Genomic DNA, 19342 nt, shown 5'->3' with positions numbered 1-19342 from the left:
ATCAGCTATACTTTGAATTATGTAGGAGAATTTTCAGGGACTTGTAAAAGTGACCTCACAGGTATTGTTCAGGGGTCTTATATTTAGGCATATTTTTAGCTGGCAGTTCCATTGGTGGAGGAGATCCTGCCCCACTACCTGGGTAGGGGCTTTGACCCACAGAAGGGAGGGCTGTCTTCTGATAACGGCCCCCAAGGAGCGGTCGCAGGTTGGAAGTTGGGAAAGAGCCGAGGCTTGTCAGAGTCTCACTTCTTGAGTGGTTGATTCAGTAAACCAGAGCAAATCAAGGTCACGGCCGCCACGCCTTCTGCAACTTCTCGCCCGCTTTCAGAGCTGCCTCTTCCTACTTCTTTCGTGTTCTCCCACAACCTGACATCCTTACATTAACGATACTTTTTTTTTTTCTCTTTCTTTCTTCCCCCCCCCCCCCCCCCCACTTATCACCAGTCAGTTTGCCTTCCCTCTTGCTTGTTAGGTGGTGACTTTAAGCTTTTCTCTGGGCTTTGGCATTCCGTGATGGTGGTCTCAGTGGTGCACGTGGTGGGGTCAGAGATTCTGCCCACATACAGCTAGTGAGCTAGGCTGCTGCTGCTTCAGGGCGCCAGGAAAGTTCTGGAAGTCCTGGAGCCCTTGGGCCAGAGACGAAGGACTTCTGTACACAGCACGCCAACCAGCAGGAAGAGCACATTTGTGTGGGTTCCCCTTCGCCCACCCCCACGTCCCATCTGCGCCCTTGACGCCGTGCAGGTAGAGACCTTGCATCGCAGCCTAGGGAGGGAACAGAGCGAGCCTGCTGCTTCTCCAGGGGGAGATGTTCCCTCATCCCTGAGGCTGCTGGAGGCAAACACGACCCTGAGAAATTGTCCGGGGGCTCTGCATCCCCAGCGTCCCCGCAAGAGCACACAGGATGCTCAGGGCCAGGATGGTCTGCCTCTCCCAACGAGCGACCCCCGTGAGGACAAGAAGGCAGTGTTGCCGTTCGCCAGAGTCAGTGACAGTTCCCTTTAGGAATTTAGAGACAGTCCGGGGAACGGTTGGGGGCTGACGTCTCCCCTGGAAGTTTGCCGATGCTTGTCCCGCTGCGTGTTAACCAGCGTGAACATCGGTTCTTCTGCAGGGGGTTTTATTTGAAGGTTCTTGATTCTTTGGTCTTGTATTTATTTGGGGTTTTACCTGGAGCGCCAGGGGTTTGTTTGCATTTCTAGATTATTTACTTTCTAAGACTCCTTGAAAATGTTCAGCCACATGTCGGAGACCATCCAGATTGGCAGTTTCCCCTCTCAGCTTATTTTTCCGGCTACGTCCCCTGTTTCAGCCTGTTGGCTGGAGCAGCTCGACCGCTGGTGACAGACACTGGGTGCGACGCTTCCAGAGGCGTGTTCATCTCAGCCAGTGGTCACCGACCAGTTTGTTGTCCACGAAATCTGTTCTCATTTTACCGTGGCTGCAGACCTGTCAGTCTCCTGGGAGTCTGGGGACTTTTGTCATCCTCAAAAGATTAAAAATCACATGAGAAACTCTGGGGGGCTTAATTTGGGGGACATCTTTAGACACCTGATGGCCATGTCCAGCGGCTGCCCCGGAGAGGGGCTCCCAGTGACCACGACCTCACGTGCTTCGAGGTGAGTCACTGCCACGAAGCCTGTGTCCACTGTCAGCTCTTCCCTTACTCAGAGGGGCACGGGCACCTGCCCTAGAGAATCCAGCCCTGCCCTCCGGCCCAGGCCAGCGGCGTGACCCTTGCCACAGACGGCCTGGACTGGTCAGAGGGAGGACGGACCCTGCCATCCCCCAGCCCCTTCCCACCGAGGTCTGGCCACGGGGCAGAGGTGTGGTGGGAGTCCCTCATGGTCCACGTTCAGGGGCAGGGCCTCCAGAAAGCCTCCACCCTGGCCCCCTCCGACCTGCTCTTATGTCCTCCCTCTCCTCAGAGACCGGCAGGTGCCTTTCCCGGGCCAAAGCCTCAACCTGGGCCCAGCTGTCCTGCAGCAGGGTGGGCGGCGTGGAGAGGTGCTCCCTGTTCTGCCCCGCCCACTCACTCTTCGTGCCAGGTAACCTGAGGCCGCCCCCGGGAGGGGATGAGGGAGTGGGGGGCTCCCTCCCTGAGGTGCAGCCCCTGCTCCCTTCCGTTCTCCAGGAAAGAGCCCAACCTAGGAATGAACCCACCCCCCCCCACCCGCCCCCGGCCTTGATCGCCGAGTGATCCCGGCCCTCTGGCTGGTTCTCCGTGGGCCACGGCATCCCTCCCAACAAGTGTGGCGGGCTCGTTCCCGCCCAGCCACTTACCCAGAGCGATCTCTCTGAGACCTCTAGGATCAGGGGCCCCTGGCGGGGAGGTGGGGGGCACCCGAGTCCATCTGGCCACCGGCCTCTCCGCAGACTCGGAAAACAGCTACAGCCTGAGCTGCGGCGTCCCGGGTCTCCAGGGCAAGACGCCACAGAAGCGAAACAGCACCAGCTCCAGCGCTGGCCCCAGCTGCTCAGGTACCCTCGGCCTGTCCGTGCTGCCCGTGCCCGGGTGAGCCCTGGAGTTGGCATCCAGCACCATACTGGGGCGAGAGGGAGGGGCGCTGCCCGGGGAAGGCTTCGTGGCCGGGGGCCTGCCCCACACGGTCCAGGGTCCTGGGGGGCTGAGAGCAGTGCTGGGACCTACAAGCAACTGGTCTGCGGGCTGAGTCCCAGCCCAGGGGCAGCAAGCCACGGAGGGAAGGGCCCTTCCAGCTCGGAGGCTCTGGGCCGCGGCTCCAGTGACCCCGAGGTGCTAGGAGCCTATGGGTCTCAGGCTCCGTTTCAGTGAAGTGACTCACGGGTGCTGTGAGCACGAGGTCCCGACAGTACTGGAGGCACAGCCCCCCTCCCACGCCCCTTGGGACCCACCAGCCAGGTCCCGGGCGGCCCGGCAGACGCAGGAGGTTGTCTCCAGCAGCTTTTCCCATTCGGGATGTTGAATTCAATGATATGGGGGCATCTGTGTGCATTTCACACACACAGGATGTGAGTCTAAGTATCCGCGATTGTAGGATTCTTCAGTACCAGCAGCTGTGGTTGGCTCTTTAAAGGAATCAGCAGTTTGGGGCACCTGTGTTATTCCAAACCCCGCTTCCCTTTGTTGCTTCCCTCTCTTTTCTGTTCCAACCCCGTTTCCCAACAGCATGAGCCACGTGCCCCGGCCGTGCTGTTGGGGGAGGAGGCGGGAGGCCTCCCTCTCCTCCTCCACAGGAGACCTCTGGCTGGGTGGCCCCTGGCTTGAGTTGGACCCCGCCGTCCACACGCCCACCTTCTTCAGGCCTTGCGGGGAGAGAAATGAGGCAGTGGAGGCTCCCCAGCCCCAGCTCCCCGTGGATCTGTCCCACTGGCGGCCCCCTGTGTAGCCCACGGCCCCACCACCTCCCTGCCTGCAGGAGAGGCCGCCACCAGGGGGGTCTGGGCTTTCCCCAGGTGCGCCTGCCTCCATCAGGCAGAAGGCCCGTTTCAAGATCCGAGATGCCAGGTGCCGCCTCTGGGCCCACGGCCAGGAGCCACCAAAGGAGGCCCCGAGGCAGCCGCTGCTGGGTGAGTGGGCGGCCATGGCACTGACCCACACGGGGGTGGCGGGGGTCCCCGTGCCTGGGAGCTGGGAGCCCAGCGGCCAGTGGGGCTGGGCTTCAAGTGTGGGGGCCTCTCCTTGTCCTCCCCATCACGGTCCCTGAGCCCCAGGAGCCATGCCTGAAGCACCAGAGACAGCGGTGGTGTCCCTCGGGAAGAAGGCCGGCATTTGAGTGGAAAATTCAGGTCCCCCAGCATCCCCGGGGCCCGTTGCCCCTGCCCCACCTGGAGTGGGTTAGATGAGCTCCCCCAGGGCAAGTGCAGCCTGATTGTGTCCAGAAGGCCTCGTGGGAGTCAGGCAGTGGCTCATCCTTGAATGAGGGAGGCCGAGAAGGACGCTCCAGGCTTCTGACCCCAGGGGGGTCAGGGGTTAGTGTAGGGAAAGCCCGACGAGAAGAGCCCAGGCGAAAAGCATCCCAGCTCTGTTTCCACCAAGATTCCCGAACACCTTAGGACTGCTTCCCAGACCTAACAGAGCCCAGCGCTCAAGCAGCCCCGACCCGGGCCGGGCCCCACGGAACTGAGCGGCACGGCTCCACGAAGCGAGTACGCCAGGTGCCTCCACCTGCAGCGGTTTGACAGACTCAGAATGGCTGGTGCGGGGCCTGGCTCAGCCACCAGCCCCGCGTGAGACCCGGAGCCAGCCTGGCCCTCTCCGGCCTCAGTTTCCCCATCCGCACCGCAGGCCGTTAGGCAAAGCGGGAGCCTCGCCGGTGGCGACCTGTGCGCGGGGCTCGGGAGGACCCTGCTTCCTGCCCTGTGCCACCTTTGCCACAGCGGTCCCTTCTTTGTCCAGAAAACTGCCACGTGACCTTTGTGAACTTCAAGTGTGACTCCTCCAAGAAGAGGCGCCGTGGCCGGAAGTCCCCATCCAAGGAGGTGACCCACATCACGGCGGAGTTCGAGGTGGAGGCAAAGACGGACGAGGCCTCAGGTGGGTGAGGCTCCTGAAGGCCGGAGGGGGGACAGAGGATGCGGGGGGCTGGCGGGGTCCGGGCTCCCACCCGAGCCACGGCTCCTGGACGTAGAGGCCCAGCCAGGCAGATGGGGGGACTGGTGCGGGTCGGCGCCGGGTCCTTAAAACGGCTGCCTGTAGCCCGGGATGGGAGAGGAGGCCCAGGGCAGTGAGAGGAACGGGGCTCAGGGGCCCACATGATGGCCACGCGGCCTCTCCCAACCGTCCCCCATGCGCTCGCTGGGGCCCGGAAGGGCCTGACGCCCGTGGCCTTTCCGGAACAACTGAGCCACTGGCCTGTCTTTCCCATGTTCCAGAAGGGGGCTTACATTGCCGGCTTGTGTTTCGTGTCCGTGCTTTCTGAGCTCCGTCAACAGACGTGTGCTGCGTGTGCCCAGCGCTGGGCACCGTGGAAGAGGGGACCAGACCAAGGTCCTCACGCTGGCGGCACCCCCAGCCACGGGGAGGCCGACGCGCACACAAACTACCCGGTGCCAAGGGAGACCCCCGGGGTGGGGGGCACAGAGCTGAGGCGTCTCCCCGAGAGAGGAGCCCGGGAGGTCCTCCCAGAGGAGGTGCCGTGTGAATCAGGGCTTGAAATCAGAGATCCAGTGGAAAAGGTGGCAGGCGATGGCCTTCAGGCAGAGGGAACGGAACGGGCAAAGGCACAGAGGTCAGAGAGAACGGAACGTGTTCAGGAAGCAGCGAGCAGGGCAGTGCAGAAAGTGGAGTCCACGGTGGGTGTCGGAGGACTGGGGGCCAGGGCTGACGCGGCAGGCGGGGGCCCCACCACGAGGGGCCTTGGGTTCAAGGCCAGAGAGCTGGCTGTCATCCTGGGAACAGTGGCGGCCTCAAGGCTGTTTGAGTGGCAGGGAGGGGCGCCCGTCCGTGAGCTGTGCCCTAGGGAGGTGACGCGTCGCAGTGGCGGAGGCCTGCTGGGCGGCCTGGGGAAGGTCCTACCTGTCGGATCCTCCTCGGTCTCCTCGCCTGTCAGGTGGATGCAACAAGGGGGCCTGCGGCCGCTGCGAGCCTGTGCCCTCGGCAGAGGCCTGGCAGAGGGGCAGCTCGGGAAGAGGCAGTCCCGAGGGGCCGTGAGTGACCGTCCCTCCCGCCCCTGCAGACACCTGCGAGGCCGACTGCATGCGGAAGCGCGCGGAGCAGAGCTTACAGGCCGCCATCAAGACTCTGCGGAGGTCCATCGGCCGACAGCTGTTCTCCATCCAGGTCGCAGGCACAGAGTACGCGATGGCCCAGTGGCCGGCCAAGGCCCCGGAGGGCCCGGGGGCGTGCAGCACGGGCCAGGTGCTACAGGACGGGAAATGCGGTGCGTCCCTGCCCGTGGCCACTGGGATGCCCACTGGGCAAACTCCCTCTGCCCTTCCTTCCACGGGTGGCCTGGGTAAACAGATGCCTCGGGAGGGGACAGTCAGACGCAGAAGCCTGCCAGAGACAAGCACTGTCGTGCTCGTCATCACGGCTGTCGTTTGAGGAACGTTCCCCTGGTGCCGCCCCCTGGGCAAGGCTCTTGCCGGGCAGACATTTGTACATCTGACCCTCGCCATAATCCTGAGGACGGGTGGGACAGGGAGAGCACAGGCTGGCACGGCCACAGTGAAGGGGCAGGGGGGGCGTGAGGACAAGTCCGTGTGGCTAGAGAAGGCTTCCCAGCGGAGGCCGCGTAGGAGCTGAGGGCAAAGGAGCAGCAGAGCAAGGATGCACAGGAGGCCGAGGCCGCCCAGAGTGCGGCACCAGCCGCGGGGAGCACCGGCTTCAGGGAGCACCAGCCGCGGGGAGCACCAGCTTCAGGGAGCACCAGCTTCAGGGGGCACCAGCTGTGGGGAGCAGGCGAGGCCAGGCCCCCAGCGGGAGCTCAGCCAGGGCAGCCAGCCGGGGCCCAGGCCCAGGCCGCAGGTGACCTGACCAAGCAGGGGAGCAGCCTTACCCGCTCTCTCATCAGGAGAAGGCCTCCCGGTGGGAGGACCAGAGAGGGGAGGCCCAGTGGGAGCCGGCAGAGCCTTGAACGGGGATCGGGGCTGGCAGCAGGCCAGGAAGGAATGAGGCGCATTGCGAGTGCACTCTGGGGGTGGGGGGGGCGGCTGTGCGGGGGGAGGAGGGGAGAGGCTTCGAGGGTACCGTGGGGAACTTGGGGCGGAGGGGCTGGTGGAGGGTGTTCTGTCTGTCCTCCTGTGCTCAGACGCATCCGAGTCGTCCTCGCGAAGACGTCGAACGGGCGGTCGGAGCCGGGACTCTGGAGCGCGAAGCATAGGCTGGGCCACAGAGATGAATTGGGGAGCCGGTGGAGGAGAGGCGGGGCTTAGGAGCGTGGGGGGAAGGGAGGAGCGGACAGGGAGGGAGGACCACGGCCTTCGTGATGTCACTCTTTTATTTTTAATAGCTCGTTCTGAAATCATTCACACGTTCAGAAATATCGCCAGGCAGAACAAGGGACTTCCGTGTTCTCCTCATCCCGATTCCCCCGTGTGCTGTGTCGCGCCCTCTGGGGCGTGTGCGTGTGTGACCCTTACACCACCATCCGGGCCACACACCCGTCACATTTCACCCGCTCTTCCCACAACGCCCCTGTCCTCCACGCTTAGCGTCCTGTCTCCCCGGATTCCTTCATTCTGGACCAGTTCCTTGCTCTTTCCCTGCGCCTCCTGCCCCCCGCTGTCCCCAAGTGCTACCGGGCTGCGCCCCACGTTTCCGCGACCAGCCCCATTCACGCTGGACGCCTGCTCTTCAGCGCCCCCATCAGGAGGCACAGGATACTGACCCAGCCCACGGCTGGCGCCTCCGCCCTAATTCACCCTTTTCCTTCTGTATGTAACTGACGAGGGTTTTTCTGGGGATGTAGTCTCAGTTTACATCAACATCCTGCTCCCCATCAGACATCCCCCCAGCCACCAGCCGTCGCACCCGGTGGCAACTCCTGCCAAATCAGCCTCCTCTACGGCGGTTACCGGGCGGTAGTCTCTATTCCTGCCGGCCCTTGTCTGTGTATAAGTTAGCGTTCTCCCGTAAGAAAGAGCTTTGCTTCCCCCCTCGTTTACGTATCTGTCTGCGTGTCCGCGTGGCTGTGTATTTATGTCAGTGCAGACTTAGAGATTCTTCTTTTACCCAAGGGGTTGTAATCCATTCCTAACGTTATTTGGCTCAGTGCTCGGATCATCCCCATTGTAGCCAGTAGGTGCCCCGTCAGACTGGCTCCCACGTCCTTGGGACGTGCCCCATGCCTCTGTCACTCACTGAGGATTCTCTGGCACAAAACCTGGACTTTCCCTGCCCCTTTGGAATCGGTCAGGGCCCCTGGACCCCTAAAGGAGGAGGAGGATACGGAAAAGCCAAAGGTGGGGTATTCATTGCTTCTGGAGCGTCACTGCTTCTAGGCCCTCCCACTGGACGGAACTAGAAAGCATAGGTTTCTATATGTGTGCAAATACACACGTACATTAGCATATGTATACATTTACATAGATACAGATGTATATACCAGAGTGCACATGCGTGCACATGTGTGTGTGTGTGTGTGTGTGTGTGTTTTATAAAACCATGAGTTCACACCCGTTCCATTGAACCTCCAGTTCAGTTTCTCAGGGTTCTTTCTAACCTTCTCTCTTTCTAAATATCTTCTCCAGAGAAACATTCACTCCCTTTCTCCTTATTTGCTCAGTCAGTTTGCTTACTCACCGGTTTGCTCGTTTGCTCAATGCAGCCAACCACACTGGCTCTCCCTTCAGCCCCCCATCCCTGGACGACCCTCAGCCACCGGACCTTCCTGCCCCTGCCTCTATCACCCGCCCCACGCCCTCTGCACCACCCCATATCTCCTCAGATGGCAACCCCCCCACGTGAGGAAGGAAAGGGGAAGGGAGGAGAGCTGGGTTTGGATGAGGGATGCCCAGGAAGCAGTTGGTACGCAGGCCGAGGGGTCAGGGCTGGAGGGCAGGACAAGGAGGAAGGGTCTGCCCAGGACCCTGAGCGGAGCAGCCACGATGGGGCACGAGACCAGGGTCAGGCCTCCAGGGCCTTCACAGATGGTTGCCGCCTTGCTCCTTCTCTCCTGAGATGGGTCTGGGCTCCTCCGGGCCCTTTGAGCCCCAGGGACGAGGGATGCACCCTATCTGGTAGGACAGAGCCCGAGAGACCACCCGGCCACCACCCCCACCTCTGCCACCAGCGATCTCTCCACTCTGCCTTTGCAGTGGCCTGCGGGCCTGGCACCCACTTCAGCGGAGAGCCGGGCCAGTGTGTGCCGTGTGCCCCGGGGACCTACCAGGACGGGGACGGCCAACTCAGCTGCACGCCATGCCCCAGCAGCGACGGGCTCGGCCTAGCTGGTGCCCGCAACGTGTCCGAATGTGGAGGCGAGTGCGGGCCCCCCCAGGAGGGAGGGGTTGGGATGGGGTGGGGGTGCTGGGAGTACCTCCTGTCTCCACTGAGGTCCCCAAAGCAAAGGCCTGGTACCTTGTGACAGTCTGTAAAGCCCTTTGCCATTCGCAGAGCCCGGTATGACTTCCACGTCGCTGCACTCACAAAGGACGCCTCAGACCCGTAGCGTCTGTGTGCCGGCGAGCACGGGCTGTACTTAGCGCACTTGAAAATCGCAGCGTGCGGTTCAGAAAGGATTTGACAGTTTACAAATACTCGGTCACTTACAGGTCAAGTTACCGTCGCAGAGGCACATAGCACTTCACGGTTGACAAAACACATTACGTTGTGCGGAGAACTGCCTCATCGTCGAAATGCTTTACGGGGCGCCCCATATACTCGGCAAGAACTGTACTCTATAAAGAACTTTACAGTTTGCCCTGTAGATGGTTTGGAAAGCCCTTTTTTGATTTACCAAGCACAGTTTGGTTTACAAAGAGCTTTTCCACTTAACACCTCACATGACCACATCTGTGAAATGGGCTCATACCCCCCACCCATCAGCCTCCCTTCCCAGGCCATCGTGGGGACCACCCAAGAGAACAGGTGGGGAAAGGTGTGCCCACGAAGGTGGATGAGTGAGATCCTTAGGACAGCGGAGACCACAGCCAGCCTTCTCTGGGGTACAGGAGAGATCAGAGCCCAGCCCTGAGTCTCTGCAGGCTGGCCCGCTGTGCCCTCTAGGAGTATGGCCTCTGCTCTTGGCAGGAAGGTGACTGTTTGAGAGCAGAGAGTAGCCACTGGTAGGAACAGGGATTTCAGGGTCTGGGCTGAGAGGGCCCCCCACCCACCCCTCCCTCAGTGCTGGAGCGCCCTCTACATCCGACTTCCCGCTGGATGTGCTGTCCCCTCCCGTTGTCCCAGCGGCGCCCTCAGGGACCTCACAAGCCCCCTCCCTCTGCTCGGCCCAGCCCTGCAGACAGACAAGGTGTGCCAGCCTGGAGCCCCCGTTCCTCTCGCGAGGGCACAGTGTGGTCCTTCCCCTGGGGGAGGCCCCTCTGATCTAAGTGACCTCCTCCAACCTCGCACATCCCAGCTCAGCAGCAAGGCCACCTGCTCTTTAACCCGCAGCCCTCCTTGCCAGTGGGAAGGGTCAAGCCAGGCCCGGCCAAGGTCCCAGAGCACCTGAGCCACTGGCAACGTCCAAACTGGGGCCAGGTCCCTCCCACCACCCCCTTAGTGCCCTTCCCCAGGGCAGGGGAGGGCTGAGAGCAGGGTCGGGACCCAGGCGCCCCCTCCGGCCAGCCTGAGCCGTGACCTCTGACTTCCAGGTCAGTGCTCCCCAGGCTTCTTCTCCCCGGATGGCTTCAGGCCCTGCCAAGCCTGCCCGGTGGGCACGTACCAGCCAGAGCCTGGGCGCACGGGCTGCTTCCCCTGCGGAGGAGGGATACTTACCAAGCACGAGGGCACGGCCTCCTTCCAAGACTGCGAGGCCAGAGGTGAGGCGGGCTGGGCGGCTGGGGGACGTTTGCCCTCAACCCCCCTCATTTCCTGGGTGGCAGACCTCCAAGGGCAGCGGAGGAGCCGGGAGCTGTCAGGCAGCGGACGTTGGTGACCGTCACCGTGCCGCACGCTAGGACAGGGACACGGGGCCCAACACAAGCCTGCCCGAGGGTCTCAGGTGGGAGGGGCAGGAGGCGCAGTGGCTGTAGACGGAGCCTTGAGCCTGGCTAGAAGGAAGGTTGGGGGAGGTGAAGAAATGCGGGGGCAGCAGGGACAGTGGGGCGAGGTCGGGCATCTCAGCTCACCTGGGCGGTGGGGACCCTGTGGTCCAGCCACACCTTCCCCTCCACGTCACCATGTGTCCCTGATGAGCCCGCCTCCCCGTCCACACCCTTCGGCCCGCCAAGGCCTTTGGGACAACTCTGCCCGCTCACTGACCCCCGTGTTCTTGGGAACAGACAGACTGCTCCGAAGCCTCCCTTCTGGAAGGAAAAGTCGTAACTCTCTAGCCCCACCCCCCTCCAGTTCCTGCCAGGATTTCTCTTCCTTACTGGGAACCTTGTAGCAAAAGTGTGTGGACTCTATTTCTCTCGCGCGCCCTCTCCTGAACCCCACTAGTCAGTCTGTTGCCCCGCTGCCCCCCGGTCACCGCTCCCTTCAAGGCCAGAGCCAAGTCCACTCCCAGCCCACACCTCCCACGTGCCGGTGGCCCCAGCACGCCTCAGCCTCACCCACCCCCCGCCCAGTCGTGCTCGGGGTCCCCGGCCTGGGCACTCACTTCGGAGTCTGGACAGAAAGAGCATCTGCACGGTGACCCCACTTTCTATCCCAGCCTCTGTCCCAAACTCGATGCTACACCCTCCTGCCAGGGGACGGCCCCGGACATGTCCAGCAAACACCTGTCACCCCACGTGGCCAGAGCCCCTCATTTTGCCCCACGGCAACCCCCGCTCTAGTTCACAGCAGCTCCGCCCGGCCAGGTGCTCCAGGGAGACCCGGGGAGCCCCCGAGTGCTCTGCCTCTGACCTCACGCCCAGTCTGTGCGCAGCCCCTGCCAGCTCCTCTGACCGATGACTTCTCACCACCCCACTGCCACCCCTGAGCCAGGCCCCTGCCGCCTGTCCTGCCACCCCTCCCCCAGAGCGGCCTCCGGGAACATGCCGGGGCCCCGGGTGCCCTCACTCAGAGCAAAGCCTAGCATGACCCCTGGGCCCGGGACCTCGTCCCCGTGGCCTCTGACCTCCCCTCTGGCCACACCCGGCAGCCGTGCAGCCCACCCCGGGCCCGCGCTTTGCCGCTTCCTCCCCGCAGAGAGCCTCCCGGCCAGCTGCGCACAACTCGAGTCTCCACTCAAAATCCCTGCACCTCTGGAGCCACCCCACGCCCGGCCTCACAGCGTCTCGTGTCCCATTTACTGCCCCCGAACACACGCACGGCTGTGGGCAGGGTCGGGACCGGGCGCACGTGGCGGGGGGGGGGGGGTGCCTGGGTGGTGGAGGAGGGCCTCGAACTCTGTGCCGAGACAGGCCTCGAGGGCAGGAGGCCCCGGCGAGAACGCGCCCTGCCCTTGCCCACCGGCGTCCCCGCCCCACAGTGCACTGCTCCCCCGGCCACCACTACAACACCACCACCCACCGGTGCATCCGCTGCCCCGTGGGCACCTACCAGCCTGAGTTCGGCCAGAACCACTGCATCACCTGCCCGGGCAACACCAGCACCGACTTCGACGGCTCCACCAACGTCACGCACTGCAAAAGTAGGTGCCGCTCTTGCCACGGCCGGGGCGCTGGGAAGGCTGGGGGGCGTTGCCGGGGGCAGGGTGGGTGCTCACCTCGCGTGGTGCCCGCGGGCCGGCGGAGGACTCCTCCCTGCTCCGGCCCGTATACCTGCTCCGCGTGACACCCGCCCCCCAGGGCAGCCTGCGCCCCTGTGCCCGGCCGGGCCCTGCCCCGGGCTCCGGGCCTGTGGAGGGAAAAGCCAGGCCCCGTGCGGGGCAGCCGCGGAGGCCCAGGCTGTGCCGCCCTGAAGGCACGCACGGCCGGACTGGGAGGTGGACACAGAGCGGATGACCTAGGACCCGGGAAGGACGCGCTCAGTGCGTGTGGCTGCGGCGACCAGCACACGGCCTTCTCGTGTCCAAGAGGAGCTCGGTTTAGCCAAAGGGCATCAGTGCCGCGGGCAGCACGGGACAATTTGGGAAGCAGATACGCCGCTCCCTCACTCAGCGAGTCATTTGGGCCCGACAGGACGCTACCTTTAATTCATTTATCGGAGTCCTTGGGGACGGCTTTTCCAGTGTCGTACCCTTCTCCTAAGCGACTTCTAGCCAGTTAGCCCTTTGACACTGGGCTGCTGGCATGTTGAACAGCCTGAAGGCCCGCGAAGGGGACTTAATCCTAGAGGTGGAACCCTCTGTTCCCCGGGGCATCCCCACGGCTCGTGGCCTTCAGGGGCAGAAGAGCAGGGACAGCGGGCGAGCTCCACAGAAGCAGGGTTTTATTTTTTTCTTTTTTAAGTTTATTTATTTTGAGAGAGAGAGAGAGAGAGAGCACCAGCAGGATAGGAGCGGAAAGAGGGAATCCCAAGCAGACTCCGCACTGTCAGCACAGAGCCCGATGTGGGCTCAAACCCCCGAACCGTGAGATCGCGACCTGAGCTGAAATCAAGAGTCGGACGCTCAATCGACTGAGCCACCCAGGCGCCCCGAGACAGGGTTTCAAATGTCCTCATGAGTTAAAGTGGAGAAACCGAATAGGAGGGGAAGCTTCTGGAAGATAAGTGTAAAAATGAAATGCTTCCCAGCAATTTTGAGTTTTATAAATGAAAACGTGTAAGAAAATGCTGTATATTTAACATTTCCACTCAGGGGTGCCTGGGTGGCTCAGTCGGTTAAGCGTCCAGCTTTGGCTCAGGTCGTGATCTCACGGTTCGTGGGTTCGAGCCCCGCGTCAGGCTCAGTGCCGACAGCTCGGTGCCTGAAGTCTCCATCAAATTCTGTGTCTCCTCCTCTCTCTGCCCCTTCCCTGCTCATGCTCTGTCCCGCTCTGTCTCGATAATAAATTAATGTAAAAAAAAAAAATTTTTTTTTTTTAAATATTTCCCCTCAGTTCTCTTTGCAGAACTAAGGTGGCCTCCTTTGTCAGGTTGAGGCTGGGAACTATTCTGCTCACCAAGCCGTCACTTTTGGCCTCTTCGGGGTTACACGGCTTGGCTAAAAAGGAAAAGAAGGGGAAGCTTGTCTCTTTCTCCTCACCGTGCTGCCTGCCTGTCCCCTGAGCCGTCCTGCTCGGCCGGGAGGGCGACCACACGCGGCGCCTAGCGGTGCGCGGGGTGTGGAGTGAGTGGGCGAAGTGGGGTTCAGGGAGCGGGGCCCCCCACGGGGAGAGACCCCGTGAGAAGCGCATCTGGAGGCCCGGCTGGCGGGGAGGCCGGGTGGAGGCTGGGCCTCCGGGGCACCCGTGCAGCCGGCCTGAGCAGGCCCTCGCGCCCCGGTGCCCACAGACCAGCGCTGTGGCGGTGAGCTCGGGGACTACACGGGCTACATCGAGTCCCCCAACTACCCCGGCGACTACCCGGCCAACACGGAGTGCGTCTGGCACATCTCCCCGCCCCCCAAGCGTAGGATCCTGATCGTGGTCCCCGAGATCTTCCTGCCCGTCGAGGACGAGTGCGGGGACGTCCTGGTCATGAGGAAGAGCGGTAGGTGCAGGTGGTGGCAGGGCAGCGAGGGGACGCCCAGGGTCACCCGTGGGCGGGCTTTCGGCGCCCCTCTGTCTGCCTCAAGCCCTGCCCCGAGGGTGGCGAGCGTGGGGCGCACCCTGAGCGCGGGAGCCGGGCCGGCCGGGTCTGGTCCCCACGCTGACCACCAGCCAGACTCCTCCCGGGTGTCCCGCCTGTCCCGCCACCCCACCTAGGGTGAGGCCCCGGGAGCGACCCCTGCCCCGCCCGCCTCCCGCTCCCTGGGGGACTCGCAAGCGAAGGGCCAGCCTGTGCACACGCAGGACACCCCAGGGTCAGACAGCCTGAACCCTCCCCTCTGTGAGTCACCGCGTCCCGGCCCGTCACCCCTGTCAGAGGCTCGTAGAGGGACTTCAGGCCACGAGCAGCAGGCCGGCTCTAGCAGTGAGCGCGGTGGGTGAGGACCAGAAAGGCGGGGAAGCACCGGCGTCCCCCCAGGAACGAGGTGAAGTCCCTTGCAGCAGGTGCCTAGGCCAGGGCGCCTGACTGCTGTTGGAGGGCCGTGGGGTCCACGGGGAGCAAGCTCCAGTCAGAACGTTAGGGAAGGAGGAGGGGGACGCAGGCAGGCACAAAACACACCTGCCCGCTTGGGGCTGGAATGTCTCGGAGGCACAGGGAGACCGAGGGGTCTCTGTCCACTCTGTTCCCCTTGTCCTGCCTGTTACCACGTGTGTGCATCGCCCACTCAGTGTAGCCGAGAGGCCAGAAAGGGCACGGTGCCTGCCCGGGATCCCAAAGCCGGTCCGAGCCCGGCCCGCGACCGCCCCCCGCCCCCACCCACTCTGTCACCTGCCCACAGGGTTGGACTCTAGGGGGTCAGCCTCTCCCGCCTGCAGGGCACCTCAGGTAGGCTCCCCAGGGAGCAGTGAAGAGGTGGGGGACCCTTTGGCCAGCCCCACGCACCCCAGGGTCAGCAGGTTCACTCCTGTTCATCTGTTCACAGCGAGAGGGGACTTCCCAAATGTGACCCTCCACCCCGGCCCTGGTTCGTGCTGGGTACAGGCATGAGCCCTGTCCTGGGGGAGCGTCCCTCCCTCCAGAGGGAGACAGTGACAACCCAGCAGAGAGGGGCCGTGACAAAGGGTTCACCAGAGCAGAGCAGGAACACGGCAGGCAGGCAGGAAGGCTTCCTGGACGGGGAGACACAAACCTGTCTCCGCAGGATGCGTGGGAACTGGGGTTGAGGGAGAGAACAGGCACTTGACGCAGAGGGAACGAGGGTGGAGATCAGAGCTGGGCTGTTCGGGGGACTGGATGTGGGGGCTGGGTGGCCGACCGGTGTGGGGGGGACACGCGGCCCAAAGCAGGAGGACAGGGGCCAGGTGCAGAGCTGTGGATCAGCGAGCCACTCAGGTCCTCGGCTCTGCCCCCAGCCTCACCCACGTCAATCACCACCTACGAGACCTGCCAGACCTACGAGAGGCCCATCGCCTTCACCTCCCGCTCCCGGAAGCTCTGGATCCAGTTCAAGTCCAACGAAGGCAACAGCGGCAAAGGGTTCCAAGTGCCCTATGTCACCTACGACGGTACGTGTGGCTGCACCGTGCGCCCAGCCCGGGCCGGCCCCGCAGACACAGAGATGACAGGCACACAGGGGTAGGGGTGGTGCAGATGAGGGAGCCTTTAGTGGCGTCTGTGGGCTTCAGCGTGAGGTGCTGCCCAGGCAGGGTTCTGAGGGTTGAGTAGGAGTTTCCCGCTAGCCAAAGCTCGAGGAAAACAGTTTGGGTGGAGGGTACAGAGGTTCGGAGGCAGGACTGCTCTGGCCAAGGGCCGAAGCCTGAAAGTGGGTCAGGGCAGAGGCCAGAGGTGAGGGGGGCGGGCAGGCAGGGTCTGGAGCCTTCACCGCCCTTCCTCCCCCGCCGGCGGGCTTCGCAGAGGACTACCAGCAATTAATAGAAGACATCGTTCGCGACGGACGGCTCTACGCCTCGGAGAATCACCAGGAAATTTTAAAAGTGAGTGAGCTTCTTTATGGGAAAGGATCCGTGTGATCCCAGGATAGTGGCCTGTGATGACCCAGGGCCACCCCTGCCCCCAGCGCCCGCCCCCCATCCCCGGAGACGTGAGCGGGGGAGGGTGGTGACAGGAGAGGAGGAGGGTGTGGGGGGGGGGGCCTGGGGGCGGGGCCTGGCTCCAGCGCATCTGTCCCTGCAGACCGGGAGGTCCGAGGCCGGCTCCCTGGTGGGTGTCTGGCCCAGGACCTGGTGACTAGTCTTTGAGCAGCTTCCTGAGCCTCTGCTGGCCTCACTTTCCCCGCCTGTGAAATGAGCTGAAAGTCGGTAGAATCCACCCCCGCCCTCGGGACCGCCTGTCTCCTCATCTTGCTCATGGCTTGGGAAGCAGGGCCACCTTGTCGTCGAGGGGGGCTGTGGCCGTCACGCAGCGGGCAGTGGCCAGGCCGGACCCAGGGATTTGCTCGGGCTCTGGGGGTCCGGCCCCAGCCCAGCCTGTAGGCAGACGGCTCTCCCAGCCCGGGAGCTGAGGTGGACGGGACAAGAGCAGGACCAGGCCAGTCCCCCCCGCCCCCCTTGACCGCTGTTCTAGCTGTCACTTACCCGCCCGGTGGCCCCAGGCAACCCCTCTAAGAAACGGGTGGCTCGCAGAGTTCAGGTCTTCCAGCCCCGGGCCTGGCGCACCCCTGCACATAGTAGGCGGTTTGTAGGCAGAGGGATTTGCCCCTGATGCTGCTACAACCGGGCTGAGGCCTGGACGTTTCGGAGCCTGTTTAGTTCCTTCTGTTTAGTAGGAACCAGAAGGTCACGCTGGCCTTTCCATCAGTCCATCCTGACTCTCCTCCTCGCCCCTCCCCTGCCACCCCGGGCCCTCTGCCCTCAGCTCCAACCCTGCAGCCGAGAGCATCTCTCCAGAGCTAGAAGCGTTTCCATTACATAGGACAAAACCTGGACCAGCGAGGCCACCACCTGCCTCCGAGCGGTTCTCAGGCCTCCACGCTCCCTCCACTCCCTCTCCAGGGCCTCTCGAGAACGTTCTTCCCCAGCCGCTCTCCTCAGTGAACGTCCCACTGTCCTGCCCTCAGCTTAGGCGCCCCTCCTCTGGGCAGGTCACAGACTCCTAGAGCCCCACGCAGCCCTCCTTGTTGGCGCCTGCCTCAGTCAACTCCCTCCCTCTCGGTGGAGGAGCCGCAGGGGGTCCTGTCCCAGCACCTGGCCCTGCTCCTGGAAAACAGGAAGAGCTCTGTGTTTCCCAAGGGCAAGGATGTGTGAGCGCCTGTGTGAGAGGGAGGGAGGGAGAGAGAGAGAGAGAGAGAGAGAGAGCGCATGAGCGGGCACCAGGACAGAGCAGACCCTGGACAGCAAATGTGGCCCAAGTCTCATTGTGACAGCGAGTCCTGGTGCAGACGGCCTCTGGCCCGTGGTTGCTGCTCAGATCCACACGGGCCCCGCCCTGAGCGCCGAGGCTCACCCTCCTCCGGTGAAGGGGCTGGTGTGTACACGGGGCTGAGCTCTCAGACCCCGGACTGTGGGCCTCAAAAGCCAGGGCCTCAGCAACACGTCTTATTTTGGTTTGTTTGTTTGTTTTAATTTTTTTTAACGTCTATTAATTTTTTAAGAGAGAGAGACAGAGACAGAGGCGTGAGTGCAGGAGGGGCAGAGAGAGACGGGGAGACAGAGTCCAAAGCAGGCTCCAGGCTCTAAGCTGTCAGGACAGAGCCCGACGCGGGGCTCGAACTCACAAACCGCGAGATCATGACCTGAGCCAAAGTCGGACGCTCAACCGACGGAGCCACCCGGGCGCCCCTACTTGGGTTTGGTTTTGCAGAACCCATTTGAAATAAAATATTTTGCATTGCCAAGTCCAAACCAGTAAACCCTTAAGAAATCAGAAAGGAATTCGTGGCAAAGAGAGTCTGTGGGATCCTGAAACCCACCGAGCAGTGTAGACTCTTCCTCCTTCCCCCGTCCTCACGGACACCCCACCCCAGACATTGGAGAAGCGAGCGGCGGGGGCCCCCGGCCCCCCACTCGGCCTCACCGCCTGCCTCGCCGTGTCTTACAGGACAAAAAGCTCATCAAGGCCCTGTTCGATGTGCTGGCGCACCCCCAGAACTATTTCAAGTACACAGCCCAGGAGTCCAAAGAGATGTTCCCACGGTCCTTCATCAAGCTGCTGCGCTCCAAAGTGTCCCGATTCCTGCGGCCCTACAAATAATGCCCTTGGAGCCGCCCAGCTTGGGGACGGCCCGGTACCCAGACGGGGAGGGGAGAGTGCCTTCCCTCCACGGCGGAAGCCAAAAGGCGGCTCCACACGCCTCCGTGCTGCCTCGGGAAGTCACCGGGGCACCTGCCCTTCGGAAACACTGACCGGCCCGTGGGGGTGAGACCACGTCCAAGCAGAGACCCCAGCCCACCGCACCCCTCGGATCGCCCCGTTGGGAAAACACTGCTCGAGGCAGCCTTTCTCCCTCCCTCCCTCCCTCCCTCCCTCCCTCCGCCGGCTCGATTCCAGGACAGTGCCCTCTCCTGAGCGGCCAGGACGCTCTGTGCCACCACGCGGCCGGGTCCTGGGCAGAGTGCATGTTTCGGGGGTCACGGGTGGCCTCACCCGACGCCTCAAGAGAGAGGGGAGTGTGGCTGCCTCTGTCTCCGGGCAGGCTCTGAGAGGCCTAATCGGAGACAGGAAGCCAGGCTGTGGAAGGAGGGGTGCGGGAAGGCATCTGGAAAGCTCTGATAAGCCAGTGTCTACACCTGCAAGGCATCCACACCCCGACTCCTCCAGCCTCGGGCCCAGGACGCAGGCGCAGTGTGGCGGGGCTCTAAGGATTCTGTGATGGGACAGAAAAGAGCTGCTGGTGGAGGAAACTGTAGATTTGTGCTTTTCCTTGATAGAGCATCTAATTAAGTCCTATATATATATAAATATAAAGATAAATATATATATACTTCTATTTGTGGGTACTTTAGGAAAACGCTCTTTAGTAACTATAAATACGAATTGCAACCCATGTCTTCCCCCACGAGCTGTCGCCGGCACCCCTGAGTGACTCACCCCTCCCCAGGAGCGTGCTGCCCCTGTGTCTGTGGGCCAGGAGCCTGCAGGAAGGGGAGAAGGTAGGAGGGAGCCTGCAGGAAGGGGAGACGGCAGGCTGCTTCTGGGCCCACCTGGAGTGCGGATTCTTTGGGACCTGGGCCCCAAGGCTTTGCTGGAGTGTTGCCTTCAGATGGAATGTGGTAG

General features: G+C 62.7%; 1 protein-coding gene across 2 annotated transcripts in view; it reads left to right on the top strand.

Annotated features, from left to right (window-relative positions):
- SCUBE1 (signal peptide, CUB domain and EGF like domain containing 1) overlaps positions 1–18319 on the top strand; it is a 130268-nt gene extending 111949 nt beyond the window's left edge. For both annotated transcript variants that reach the window (XM_047066720.1, XM_047066719.1), the window contains 12 exons: positions 1932–2051; positions 2380–2484; positions 3439–3552; positions 4382–4519; positions 5661–5864; positions 8743–8904; positions 10240–10407; positions 12006–12167; positions 13913–14110; positions 15523–15675; positions 16025–16104; positions 18167–18319. In XM_047066720.1, the coding sequence (XP_046922676.1) occupies positions 1932–2051; positions 2380–2484; positions 3439–3552; positions 4382–4519; positions 5661–5864; positions 8743–8904; positions 10240–10407; positions 12006–12167; positions 13913–14110; positions 15523–15675; positions 16025–16104; positions 18167–18319 (1757 nt within the window). The remainder of the gene's footprint in view (positions 1–1931; positions 2052–2379; positions 2485–3438; positions 3553–4381; positions 4520–5660; positions 5865–8742; positions 8905–10239; positions 10408–12005; positions 12168–13912; positions 14111–15522; positions 15676–16024; positions 16105–18166) is intronic.
- Positions 18320–19342: the final 1023 nt, after the last annotated feature.

The sequence above is a fragment of the Lynx rufus genome, unplaced genomic scaffold, assembly GCF_022079265.1.
Source record: "Lynx rufus isolate CCGP_SWC_20201006 ecotype Redwood Valley unplaced genomic scaffold, mLynRuf1.p SCAF_7, whole genome shotgun sequence".
NCBI classification, from domain to species: Eukaryota; Metazoa; Chordata; class Mammalia; order Carnivora; family Felidae; genus Lynx; species Lynx rufus.
Note: the sequence above shows the minus strand (reverse complement) of the source record. Positions and strands in the feature narration are given on the sequence as shown.